Raw genomic sequence first — 12,672 nt, 5'->3', positions numbered from 1 at the left:
ATGGCGATGGACGATAGATAGTCTGATAGTTAAGTCACGCGCTGGCCAGGCGATTGGCCCGCGACCCCGGCAGAAGATAAGCCCCCTGGTCAAGGAAGGCCGCCTAGTACAGTTCCTTACTGCCTGGCTCGAGAAAAAAAGAAGAGTGAAAAGACAAAAATCTCTGTCATTCATATCTCTAAACGAACATGGCAATCGTACACGATGGCATGCTTCCAGGGTGTCCAGACCCTGCTATGCCAAAGAAACAATGCAAAAGCAGCCTGCACCGGTATATAGCGGATATACAAGCCCCCCCCTCCTTCCCGATAAGAGAGGATCACTGTTCCATGCATCATCCCCGACTTATCGCAGGGGTGCAAGCTACAACCACCGACGGACCCGAGGAATCGAACAGGAAGGAGACCATACCGGACGGGGCTGGCGAAAAAAAAAAAAAAGATAAAAAAAAGAACACAAAATGGAATCATGGATTATGAGTACACGCGGAATATCATCTAAACAGCCCCAGGCCCCTTGTGGTTAGACTGGTCCAGCAGCAGTCGAGGCTTGATATAGTCTTCGTCCAGCTGTCGGAACCACGCCGCATGATCTCCAGATGGCCCCCCGGAGAAGAGGTCTCGGATGGCATCGCGCGCACTCAACCCGACCGTATCCCGGCGGTTGGGTGAGGTGCTGGCAGGAGGGGTTTCCTGCGACGGTCCCAGATACTGTTGCGGTTGGGACGGCGATCGTCGGAGTCGCGATGCGGCCGGAGTCGGGGCAGACGGGGGAAGATCATCGTCGGACGGGGCATCATCCACATCGAGGTCGAAAGAGTCCAACTGATCAGCATCTGCCACACGGCCCTTCCCAGTGGTCCTCAGGCCAAACTCATCCTCACTCGCTGCCTCGCTGTCGCTATGGCTTCTGGCACCAGCACTACCCAGCAGCGTGGCCGTCGACGAACGGTCACGAGCCGTATCTCTTTGGGTGTATGCGTTGGAATAGAGTCGTGCATGGCCTCGAGTTCGGCCCGAGCCGGAGGGTGGAGGGCTAGGACGACGATTGTTGCCGCTCGAATAGCTGTCGTTCCGGTCAAGATCGCCCCGCGGCACGCCGTCCAGCGGAATGGTCGAATCCATCCGGCGAGGCGTGTATCCCAAGCCAGTATCAGAGCGTTTGTAGTAAGTGCCGCCATTGGTAACCTCGATGTCAAACTCATCATCCGACTCGATTTCCTCGACAACGCCGGTCCGGATCCCAAGAATCTCCAGCATCCGAGCTGTCGTACCACCGAAGATAATGACGGTCAACACCACAACAACGAGGACGGTGGCTCGCAGTGCTGGGGCATTAACCCCCTTGAGGCCTGCCGCCAACGCCACACCGACAGCTCCACGCAGACCTGCCCAGAAGAGCATGGCCTGGTAGGCGAAGGGTAACTCGTCGGCAACATCCATGCCGCGGCGACGGGCTCTGTATCGGATAAACCAATTGATCGCCTTGGACAGCGGGAACACCGCGAGGTACCGTGCAAGACAGATGCCGAAGACAGCCACCAGGATAAACAGGGGCTTGAACTGTAGATGTCTCTGAACGAGCAGATCGAGTCCAAGATAGATGAAAATGAAGTTCTCCGACAGCTGCGCCATCACCTGGAAGAGATATTTCGTGGTAAGTTGCGTCCGACGGGACATATTGTAGTATGCGTAGTGCTTGAGAGTGATTCCACAGAATAGGAGCGAGACGATGCCTAGGAATGTCAGCTTGCTCGCGCCGAAAAAGAACGAGGATGCTATTACTGACCAGAAAGATAGACACCATTCGAAAAGAAGTAGCTGGCATAGGCGATAAGAACAATCAAGCAACTCTCAATCTTGGGCTGGCGGCGTACATGCGTGTACTTGAGTCCCAGAGCGGTCATGATGCCGACAATGATGCCCACCATCATACTTCCAAAGAAAACGAGCAAGAACACCCCAATAGCCTCGAACAAGTTCAAGAAAGTCAAGGAGCCCGCATCACTGTCGGCGTACTTCTGCGCGGTCTCGAACAACACAATGGCGATAGCATCGTTTAAGATTGACTCGCCAAAAATGACCGTATAGAGCTTCGGCTCGACCTTGTATAGGTTGAAGATGGCCAGGATCGTAACTGGATCGGTCGCCGACAGAGTCGCGCCCACCGCAATCGCCTCGACAAAGGTGATATTCAAGCCATCCAACGGAATCCTCGTCCAGACATACAAGACTAGCCCCAACACGATGGCAGAGATGAAGGTTCCCGCAAAGGCGAAGGTGAGGATGGTCCCGATATTTCGAAAAAAGTTCGCCTGGTGTAATTCGTAACCCGACGCCAGAATGATCGGAGGAAGGAGCAGGTTGAAGAAAAACTGATAATCGAAGGTGACGCTGTCCTGGATGGGCGACTCGGGACTCAACCGGATGATCAACCCGACAAACATGCCTAATGTAACCCATCTGTGAGCGCTCATCGCTCATCGCCCTGGATCGCGGTATCCGAAAACAAGCAAACAAGGACGATCGACATACCCGCAAATATAGACAGAACCGTTTCATGAACCGCCTGGATTTTCTTCTGTTGGAGGATGTAACTCGTGAATAACGCGAACATCAGCAGCATAATCAGGATGAAGAGCGCCCAGGAGCTGAAGAACTCCTTGTCGCCGGCCTCCGGGGCATCTGCTGTAAACCGACATTGTCAGATGAAAGAAGCTCGTCGTAGGAAGAAGCGATGCGCGTACCATCATCGGGGTCAGTATCAGAGTCCACGGCTCTCCCTGTAAGCACGAGTCCGTTAGTTATTGTCGAGTTCCCCGACCGCGTATGCCTCGCGAGTCACAAGGGGCCGCCTCCTCTTGGGGAAGTTCAGAAGACCCCCCCAAGGTAGCACCCATCTTGATCTTCATAAAAGGGGTAAATGGGGATCGCATGGGATGATCGAAACCTACGGAGCAAGTGGTGCAATACGTCGCCCATCACTTGGCCAGCCATTGTTGCGATGTCCTCGCAACCACCACGCGAATGACGGTTAACGCCGAGCAGCGAGTCTCTGGCACCAGGACCAGGCACACATAATCCGCCGATCGCAAAAGACCTGACGGGGAAGAGGGGGGGGCAGAAAGGCACAATGGGAGCGCAAGCGAGTGACCAAAGAGAAGGGTGAAGCAAAGGCAGGCTGGGGAGTAGCCTAGGTAGATAGATAGTAGGGGACAAGTATTCGTCAACGCCCGCCGGAGTCCCGCCAGACCAAGAGCCGACGCTGTTCGGCCCGCCGATCCTCCTGGCGTGTGACGTCGCCTCGATTGTATTTATTCCATCTAGTATTTCTTTTCTTAATTGAAATTATTGATGCCTACGGCTCTTTCTTTTCTATGCGTTCCCATACTGATGTTACGCCTGGTACAGATTCCTCAATGCATACCCAATAATATTGCTACCACCACTACTACCTCTGCTCATTCCATATTAACAAAAAAAGGCCGCCTCCTCCTACTGTGACACAGTTACTCCCCGTGCTCCCTCGGCAAGCCTGCTGGTCAGGACGGCCGCAAGGACGGCCGCACAGCCGCCAAATCTCATCACCCACCCGACGCTATCATCCCACGGTTCCCCCCGAGGCTTTTGGAACGCCTTGAAGATCGCACTAGAGAGCAAGCTGGATATGATCTGGGGCGCAGAGATGGCTACATTGTGAAGCCCCAGGATGATCCCCGCCTGGGCTAGGTTTTCCTCCTCTTCGACTTCTCCCGCCTTTGCAGCCGGCGTGGCAGAACCATTTTCCAAATCATGCCCGTCGGGAATGGGGCCGGTCGTGCCGTTGGGAAGCTGTGCATCGGACACTGCGCCCTCAGTCTGATGTCGCCGGATCCGACGCTCGGTGTCAATGCGTGAGACCTCCGCAGAGATCAGGGCAAACGGTGCCCAAAGCGTCAACGCCCAGGAGAACCCAACAATCCCGATCACCACCGTTGCGGCTTGATAAGAATAGATAAAGAAGGTGCTGAACATGCAGACAGCAAAGAGTATGTGCGACAAAAGCCACGCACGGCGAAGGGTGAACCCAGGAATCTGCAACTTCGACAACCATTCCTGACCCTCTCCAAACTTGTTCTCCCGGATCCCCGAGATGTCCGCGGGCGGATCCATCGCAGTGCCAGCGGAGGATGTAGAGGCTCTCCTACTGCCTAGGAAGGGCTCTTCCTCCGACTGACTCTCAGTGGGTATGGGCTCGGGAGGAACAGCGGACTTGTAGGTAGGAACAACGAGTATCGGTAGCGTCAAGTTGGTCACAAATGAGACAATTGCGTAGACGAGCAGCGCAAAGGTCCCAATCCTGGTAGCCTCCTCCCACGCTTTGTTGATGTCATCGTCCGAGAGGCCCGGATGTCCTTTGAAAATGGGATTGACAAAGAGCTGCCCAATGTATGTCGTGGAATAGAAGAGGAAAGGGAACCAGCCAACCCACGCAGCAAGTTGGACTTCACAAACCTTTGCAATCTCTGGCGGCAGATGCTTGATCGACTTGAAAACTTGTCTGAAAAATGTGACAACACCAGGGTTTCCCGACGAGGGAGGTCCCTCGAGGCGAGGGTCGCGTTCCTTGATGTATAGGCAGCTAACCAACAAGGTAACTGTAAGTGAGAAGGACGCCAATGCACACAGCACTTTAAACTGCGTGTTTCCTAGAAACGGGAAGTATTTTGGCAGGTCCATATATCCAAAGATGTATCCAAGAATGTTGCCAACTCCGGTGAGCCGGCTGGCCCATGCATTTGCCGACTCCTGCTGGTGTGAAGGTGCATTATCCACGATGAAACACCGGATGCCTGCCTGCACTACACTCCCACAGTTACTTTAGGGTTGATCGGGGGAGGAGAAACACAGGGGAGCCCTACCAGTATTTACAGAAAAGTCGAGGCAGTACATCAAGACGGTGGCGAGTACAATAACCACCGTCTGTGTGGCACTGGAAGCTGGATCAACGCCAAATAGCCCAAGAAGGCCTCCTGTCATCTCTTTCACCCAAGCAAGAGCCAGGAGAGAAACAACTGTCGCAGCACCGCCCACCACCATGAACGGCTTTCTCTTGCCCCATGATATGCGACAATTGTCACTGCAGATGCCAATATACGGCTGCACAAGGGTACCCGTCAAAGGACCAGCAATCCAGACGAATGCAAGCAAGGCCTTGCTCATTCCAAGTGACAGGAGGTAGGGCTACACTCAGAGAACAAGGTTAGTCTGTAATGTTCTTATGACGTAGCAACGCTGGAAGCTTACCGATCCATTCGATAGCTCGGTGGACCACACAACCTGGAGGCTAGAGCCATCTTGTCAGCTTTGGTGGGACCACACGACACACGGGAACCGTTCTAGATCGCCGACGAACTAGCCACTCACCCGCCAATGCTTAACGTCAACAGAAACAGGTACCAGCTGCTCTTTGTCTCCGCAAGAGGGTGGGTATCTTCAGCCCCGCTGGACCCGTTGTTGTCTCCATTTCTTGACATCGAACGTCCTTGATTATTGTCAGATGCTCTTACCAAAGGGGACGTTTCGTCAGCGAACCGCTCATCTGTCTGTGTCATTGATCTAGTTTTGCTGGGCCACAACGATCCTCTTGTTACAGTTTGGGATTCGATGGAAGTTAGCGTGTAAGACTATCCGACTTTCTTGCGTTAGTCATCTATGGAAAAGCCCCGAGGATGCACACGGAACTATAAGATATGATGATTAGACGCAATAGATCTAAGGGTTCGGAAGGCCGTGGTACACAAGCTAGTCCAGTATACAATGCAACCGTCCTGCTGCTTCTTCCTGCCAGAGGTAGAAGTAAATGATAGTAGACGCTATAATCCGAGCCAGGCTGCTGCAACTTGGATGAGTGCCCCGGTATTCGTGAGAGGTCACCGTAGACAGGTGAGTATGGGTTTGACTGAGGCAGTATACTGTCGATAGTATGGCGGAAATATTAGCTCTCAAACGTGCTCCATAACGAACAGACCAGACAGAGGAAGAGCCAACTGCAGAAGAGAAGAGAGTAGAAGAGGTATCCCAGCCGCACACGAACGGGGAGTCAAGACGATGGATGATACTTTGTAGAGTCGGGGCGACGTCAGCAGGCCCGGCACGTGATCGACCCCGATCTGGACTCGATCCATGCGGAGGCCAATGCAAGTCGCCTGACAACTCCAGACAGCTCCAGTCACCCCCGAGTCCCCGACACATCCCGTCGTCATGTTGCTTACTACGGTTGTACTCCGCATGGGTTTCATTACCGTTTGATTCATATCTATATGTATGTGCTCAACCTATTCACGCCCGTCGCAGACACAGATCCCATCTCTCGGAATATCTATAATGGAAGAAGCTTCAAAATCCAACCCCACCGGCGGCCCGCTTGAGGTGTGCCTGGGGAGTGGCAAAATATCCCACGAGGAAAATAGCCCTTCGAAGCTATGTGCCCCTTTTGTTCAGCCCGCATCTTTGTAAATCCAACCTCCCAAGAATCCCATAACAAAGAAAATGAAATAGTACAAGGAACCCCATTATCAACATAGCACATGAAGCAAAAAAAAAAAAAGAACCACGAACCACGAACCGGACCGGAAACCAAAAAAGGAACAAGGTGAGAGGAAACAAGGACAATTATGGTAGAGGTAGCAACACACCCACCACGGGGTAACAAACCCATGTAACGCTTATTATGGACAACCAAACCCAGAGCGACTGCAAATAGGAGACAAATGAAGAGTTCAATCCAAATCTGGAAACAGTCCCGCCGTCATTCTGGCGACAGGCCGGGGAGCAGGAGACTCGGTCCTGCAGAAAACCAATAGCTGTGTCAAACGAACTTCGGTGACGTGGCATGACCCGACAGGAGCCACAAAGCCGAACAGCGTGCACTTGGCGATGCAGTAAATCACAAACGGAGTAAGGAACATAATGGAATGCAGACACGCTCCTTATTCCTCGCTTGAATTAACAGGAACAGAGAATAACTGGCCGATGGTCAAGATGTAAAAAAACACCCGTAATTACTGAACAAACCGGTCAGGTGATGAGACTTGGCAAGACTGATGAGTCGATTAACCAGGAGCCCACCAGGACGGCCGCTCATAGATGCTGCTGCAGGAGTTGGGGCGCAATCATGTGAGGGGCGACCATTGTAGGCATAGCCGATGGCAGGGTCATTGCGGAGGGCATTGAAGTCATGCCAGGAACATTGATCACGGTGCCTGAGATTGATTCGGATGGTGAGGATCCCTCGTCGGGCGAAACAAATCCGTTCTCCTCATTTTCCAGGTCGTCCTCATGTCCGGAGAGGGGCTGCTGCCCATCCTGTTGAGCTTCGTGAATTCGACGATGCCTGTCACCTGAATTAGCACCCTGCAATTGCAGAAAAAACATACACGATGAACTCACTGTGCCAAATTATCTGACCGAGAGAATGCTTTGTTGCAGTACGGGCACGGATAGGGCCTTTCTTGGGTGTGTGTTCTCACGTGCCTAGACGCTCCGTTAGTCTGCGGCTACAAGACAATGGTATTAAACCTTGCATAGATCCTTCCAGGCAGGCAGAACCAATTGAGGAGCGGCTAAAAATATAAATTTGCGACTTACCGTTTCAAGTGCTCTAATCTCTTGAAAAGCCGCCCGCATGATGGAATTGGGCAAGAATGCGACTTCTGCGGGTAGGGGCCAAGCTCCATCATGGTGGCGCTCCGAGCACGACGAAGAGGGCCAGGAACGAATCGCTCCGTCTTATTCGTCACACTGTTCTGGACAGATGCATCCAACGCCTCACCACTAGGAAGAGGCGCTAGCTCATCCGGTTGGTTTGCGAGGGCCAAGGAACTCGGCTCCGGGTTTTCTTCTAGGCTAGGCAGCGGGGTGCTGTTGCGAGACATCTCGTGCAGCAGGTTCTTCTGTGGAAGTACAGCAGCACGGTATGCATTAGCGGACCTGTATGACGGGTCATGGTGAGACTCATCCACCTCCGCCACCGGAGCTACCGAGCTAGAGACGGAACGACGAAGGTCACTGGGCTTATGAGCAGCGTATGCGACAGCCTGATTCGGAGCGCTCGTCACCTGGGCGTGGGTGGCACCGATACTGGTGATACTAGGAGGTATAGAAGACCGGCGCCTACGTTGCTTATATGTAGGAGAGCCTTCTATCACCGAGTAGACATTTGAAGGGAAGGTTCTTGCAGGGGCCGGGTAGTGAGCGGTGGCGAGATTTGACGGGGGTAGTTGCATCATTGGATTGAATGTGGTTGCGGAAGAGATGTCGGGAATAGCGGTGTACAGGCCGGTGTCTTCGTTAGCGATATATGCCGGTTCAGCTCCAAGATGAGCGCTGTGCTGAGGAGGCGTAACGGGCTCGAATGATAGACCCCGGTTGCTGTAGTCCTCGTACTGAGACGAAACGAACGAGGGAGCAGGCGAGTATTCGACGAAGGTGGGCATCGAGGCGTGGCGCTGGTGGATACGAGCAATAGGCATTCCGTTGCGGTCGTACTGGATGTGCCCATATTCCGCTTCGCGCTTAATAACGCTCTGGGCCAGGGTGGTGGGCATGTGAACCGGGTTGTACATCGCCGGATTGCCCGACTCGTCCGGGAGAAGGGGTAGCGCCGGGGGAGCCATCTGGGGAGCCATCTGGGGAGGAGGCATAGCGTCAACGGTCCGAACCACTGGGGATGCGGGTTGGCCATATGTCGTACTTGCGTGTGCAGCAAACGATGATGAATTTGCTTGTTGTGCCTTCGTAAGTTGTTCATACAGCGATTGGGATGAATCGAACTCGAAAGACAGAGCAGGCTCGCTGACCGCAACAGTGGTCGCCTCCTGCCCCATTTTCTCCCGCTTCAGATCACGTTCCAACGCATCTAGAAACAGCCTATCATGTGGCACGCTGTACCAATAGAAGACTTTCTGCTTTTTCTGGGTTCGAATGCAGTTGTTCTTGTATAGGAAGTCGAGGAATGGGCTTTTTGGTTCTTCTAGAGTGGCATCAGTTCCGGCCTTGAGGTTTCGCAAGTCCGAGAAGATACCCTCCTCGAACTTCTTCGAGTTTTTCACAGGGCGCCCGAAGGCCTGGAACCTGAAAGCAAGGCATCTGACAATATCGGTTCCGGAGATGTGAAAGAGGTTGTTCCTGCCGCAAATCAGTCCATGTACTCTTTGACCAACCGTATGGCATGCGATGATCCCCACTAACCATAGAACGCAAGAAATATAGTCGCCAGTAGGAAGCAAGAACCGCCTGATAAGTTGATCCGCATGCCAGTCCACCGGCGCCGAGAGGAGGAAGTATTTTACTACAGCAACGACATACCATCAGTCAGAGGAAGTCGGAGGGAAGAAGAGCGTTGCTGGTCGCGATGTGAAGGCAACTTACGATTGTCCACTTGTTGTAGCGCGACTTGCGCGTCATGTGGCAGGCTCTGCTGGGCCTCGCTTGAAAGCATAAACGTCTCCGGCTTTTGGGGAGGTGCCATAGGGGCACCGTGTTGAGAATACATAGTGGAGATGTGATACAGTGGTCTGTCGGGGAATCAGCCAAATCTTAAAACTGAGGTTTCCTTGTAAACGCAGGGCGAACAAAGGGCCATTGGAGCGGCAGACCACGGGGGGGTTGCAACACCGGTTGGGCAGAGCAAGGAGTACGCACAGTCACAGCACCCTATTAGGAAAGCGGACAAACAACCTCTGGGCAGGAATCAAGGGGAAAGATTCGGAGGATTGCTATAAAAAGATAGAACCGTTTGGATGGGGGGGGGGGGGTTTGTTCGACGACGGATCGTGAAACACAAAGGGATATCCAAACACAGAGCAGAGGTGCCAGCCTCTTGTATGAAGAGTACCTAGTTAGGCGCTGACGTTTGCCGGCCCTCGTCAACAAAGGGCAAATGAAAGGCAGGGAGAAAGAGAGCAACAGAGAGATGCACTGGGCCAGCCCGATTACAGGTCTCTTGAGATAACTCGCACGGCGAAAATGGAAACGAAACGAAAGGAGGTAAAAGAAGAGGAAGGAGAAGAAGAAAAAAACAAGAGGCCAGTCGCGATGAAGAGGGGACCAAGGAGGAGGAGGGAGGGGAAGAGGAAGAAGGATGAGGTGGAGGATGAGGTAGGACTTGCTTTTTTACAGCAGTGATGAGGTACAGGTCAAGTATGGAAAAGGCAGTCGAGTCGGTAAGCGGTAATAATAATAATGCCAATCGATAAAATAATAATCTAACAATAAATAATAAAATTGGGAAAAAGAATAATAATAATTTTAAACGACCAGCCAGTGTCAAGGACGGGACTTCGGACTTGAGACTTGGGAGAGGAATTCAGGGAGCGCCGCCGACCGAGACCCGCGGATCGAGTCGCCCACCTCAGGTGGAAAGCCGCCCTTCTGGAGTCTCTCCTGGGCGGCTTTACTCAGTTAGTTGGTTGGGCTCCGGGAAACGCGCACGGCGAAAAAGTAGGGCTTTCGACTGGAAAAAAAAAAAGCGGAGACTGGCGCCAGGGACCGACTTCAGGGAAAAAGAAGGAGGGATTGGAAAAGGACTGAAGTCTGAGAGCCTGAGGGAGAGGGCCTCCCGGTACCAACTTACGCTCTAGTACCCATACCGTACCGGCCGCTTTTCTTACCGAAGCCCCAGCAAGGCCACCGCCGAGAAGTGGGGTCGGTGGTAAGATAACCCCCCGTATCCAGACGGTTAGGTACCATACAAGAGGGTGGGGCTGCCGCCGAGTTCCAAAGATTCCAATCCCTCCCATCCGTTATTGTTGCCGGGCCCGTCTCCTGGTTGGGTTAGCCTGCCATCGTTGCTAAACTTATCAATAGAAACCTGCTGGAAGGTTGCAAAGTTGCAATCGTGCTGAACAGTGAGCTACGGGATACTCGTAGCATGGATACATAGACTTTGCTGTCACTCGTCATTCTGCAGCTTATGATTTTACCAATTACCAACTCAAGCCAATTGAATCGGCGGGCTTACCTACCTACTCCGACTTGGCCGCATCATTTTAATATGAAGAGCGCTTGCTGAAGATATCTTACATCATGGGCCGCGTGAATTACTGGCTTGCCATGTGTGGGGGAGGTGTGGCTAACCTTACCGGTAGGAATGGCAAACACAACATGAAAAGTGGGGATCGTCCGGTAGCCTAGGCATCTTGATGATGGGTCACGGTATCCGACGACCTGACTGTTGGGAATTTGGGGTTGCAACCAGAATAGGACACCACCCTGCAGCCTCTGGGGACAACTCTGGTGGAAATCAGGAGCCTTAACGCAAGTAAGCTCTATCTCTTGGCATCCTCTGCCATCGGAGGCTTTGGAAAAGGGGAATCAGGAGAAGTACTACTGTGTAGTGTAGGACATGCATAGGTGCGCACGGGCGATGTACCTCATCCGTCTTCAGTCGAGCAACGATTTTGGGGGCGTCATTCTTTCTCCAGTTGGGGGCCGTTTGGCCAGGTTTCTGGCCTATCCAAGCATTTTCACACCCACCACCGACACCAGCGCTGCATCTCCCGGCGGCTATGATGTCCAGGTCTCGTCAAATGAGAGCGGGATGCGGGTTGCTTAACCGCCCAGAGTGGTCCATTATGGCCAACCCTCGAGCTCTTGCTTGTGCCGGCCGTTCTTCTGCCGCCGGTCGAGGATGCAATCAACAAATGCGCATCGGTGGGAGGCCGCCATGAGGTGGAACCGAACCATGCCAAGCCTGCACACCCGATCAAACTGGCGCGGGAAACAATCATGAAGCATTCGCCCCTTGTTTCAGGATCCTGGTGAGCGCTTACTCTCCGCCAATAGGCGTTATCAAATATCCCTTCCAACCCACTATTAGTACTTATTCAGTGGCCCCAACTGAGCAATCCACTTTCCAATCATGGGGATGGTGGTGCTGGTAGTGCCTCCTCCCTCCCTCTGGGTAGGTAGATAAGTCTGAAATACTATAGTACCTAGGTGCCCTTGCCTAGTACCGACCCCGTAGCTACTAGCTAATGGCTGATATCACCATTTGTTGCTCGTCTGCAGACGGTATGACAGAGTCCAACATGGCCTTCTTATGTGGTTGGATGTTGGCAGGTATCATCATCTGGTAGGGTTGCCCGGAATGGCAGTATTGTATTACTGCCATTGCTCATCTGATTGTCCGACGAGCATGCCCAGTATCGCCGGCCTGTCAGACAGGTGAATTGTATGCAGGGTTGTATGCGGGTTTCCGAACAAGGAACTCTTCAGAGGTCCAACAGACAACGCTCCTGCTTGGGGGTGGATGACACCAAAAATAAACCAACTTATCTTACCTACATACTCCGTACGGAGTACATGCTGCTTCGACTGTGGCGCAATGATGTCTTTACCTAGTATCTAGGTACCACCAGGGCGTCTCTAGCCTGTAGGGAGGGCTACCGAAGGAGTTAGATGATATGCTTGGCCCCTTCGGCTTGCATATGGCCCTTTTATTTGGAAGATCAGGGTATGAATGCTATCTAGGCACCAACTAATATACCCCTCCCAGGCAGAGTAGACTTAGGTAGCTCCTGGTAGTACTGTCTAGTAGCCTACCGCGCCCAACGCCACTGCCACCAAGGGACGCATGACCATTGAGCTTTCGCCGCTCAAGGGCTTGGGCTACTCGAGATAGGACTAGGCA

The 12,672-nt window shown here is 52.9% G+C and overlaps 3 protein-coding genes across 3 annotated transcripts; 1 reads left to right on the top strand and 2 right to left on the bottom strand.

Annotated features, from left to right (window-relative positions):
* Positions 1-497: 497 nt before the first annotated feature.
* BO94DRAFT_467830 (bifunctional K:H/Na:H antiporter NHX1) lies at positions 498-5,201 on the bottom strand (the record flags this gene model as incomplete). The annotated part of the gene is made up of 6 exons (XM_025608225.1): positions 498-1,735; positions 1,789-2,448; positions 2,535-2,687; positions 2,747-2,778; positions 3,610-4,840; positions 4,901-5,201. 6 exons carry the CDS (start codon positions 5,199-5,201, stop codon positions 498-500), a joined length of 3,615 nt encoding a protein of 1,204 aa, XP_025466745.1.
* Positions 5,202-6,998: 1,797 nt separating this feature from the next.
* steA (sexual development transcription factor SteA) lies at positions 6,999-9,770 on the bottom strand. The gene is made up of 5 exons (XM_025617753.1): positions 9,411-9,770; positions 9,231-9,330; positions 7,629-9,167; positions 7,431-7,514; positions 6,999-7,374 (listed from the first exon to the last, which is right to left on the bottom strand). The coding sequence occupies exons 1-5, from the start codon at positions 9,532-9,534 to the stop codon at positions 7,122-7,124; spliced, it is 2,100 nt and encodes a 699-aa protein (XP_025466744.1). The 5' UTR covers positions 9,535-9,770; the 3' UTR covers positions 6,999-7,121.
* A 20-nt stretch (positions 9,771-9,790) lies between these two features.
* On the top strand, positions 9,791-10,513 carry BO94DRAFT_535866 (uncharacterized protein). Its single transcript, XM_025611885.1, has one exon. It carries the CDS (start codon positions 10,008-10,010, stop codon positions 10,164-10,166), a length of 159 nt encoding a protein of 52 aa, XP_025466743.1. The 5' UTR covers positions 9,791-10,007; the 3' UTR covers positions 10,167-10,513.
* The last annotated feature ends 2,159 nt before the right edge of the window (positions 10,514-12,672 follow it).

Source organism: Aspergillus sclerotioniger (genome assembly GCF_003184525.1).
Source record: "Aspergillus sclerotioniger CBS 115572 chromosome Unknown BO94scaffold_16, whole genome shotgun sequence".
In the NCBI taxonomy this organism is placed as follows: Eukaryota; Fungi; Ascomycota; class Eurotiomycetes; order Eurotiales; family Aspergillaceae; genus Aspergillus; species Aspergillus sclerotioniger.
The sequence above is the reverse complement of the archived record's forward strand: the minus strand, read 5'-3'. Positions and strand labels throughout refer to the sequence as shown.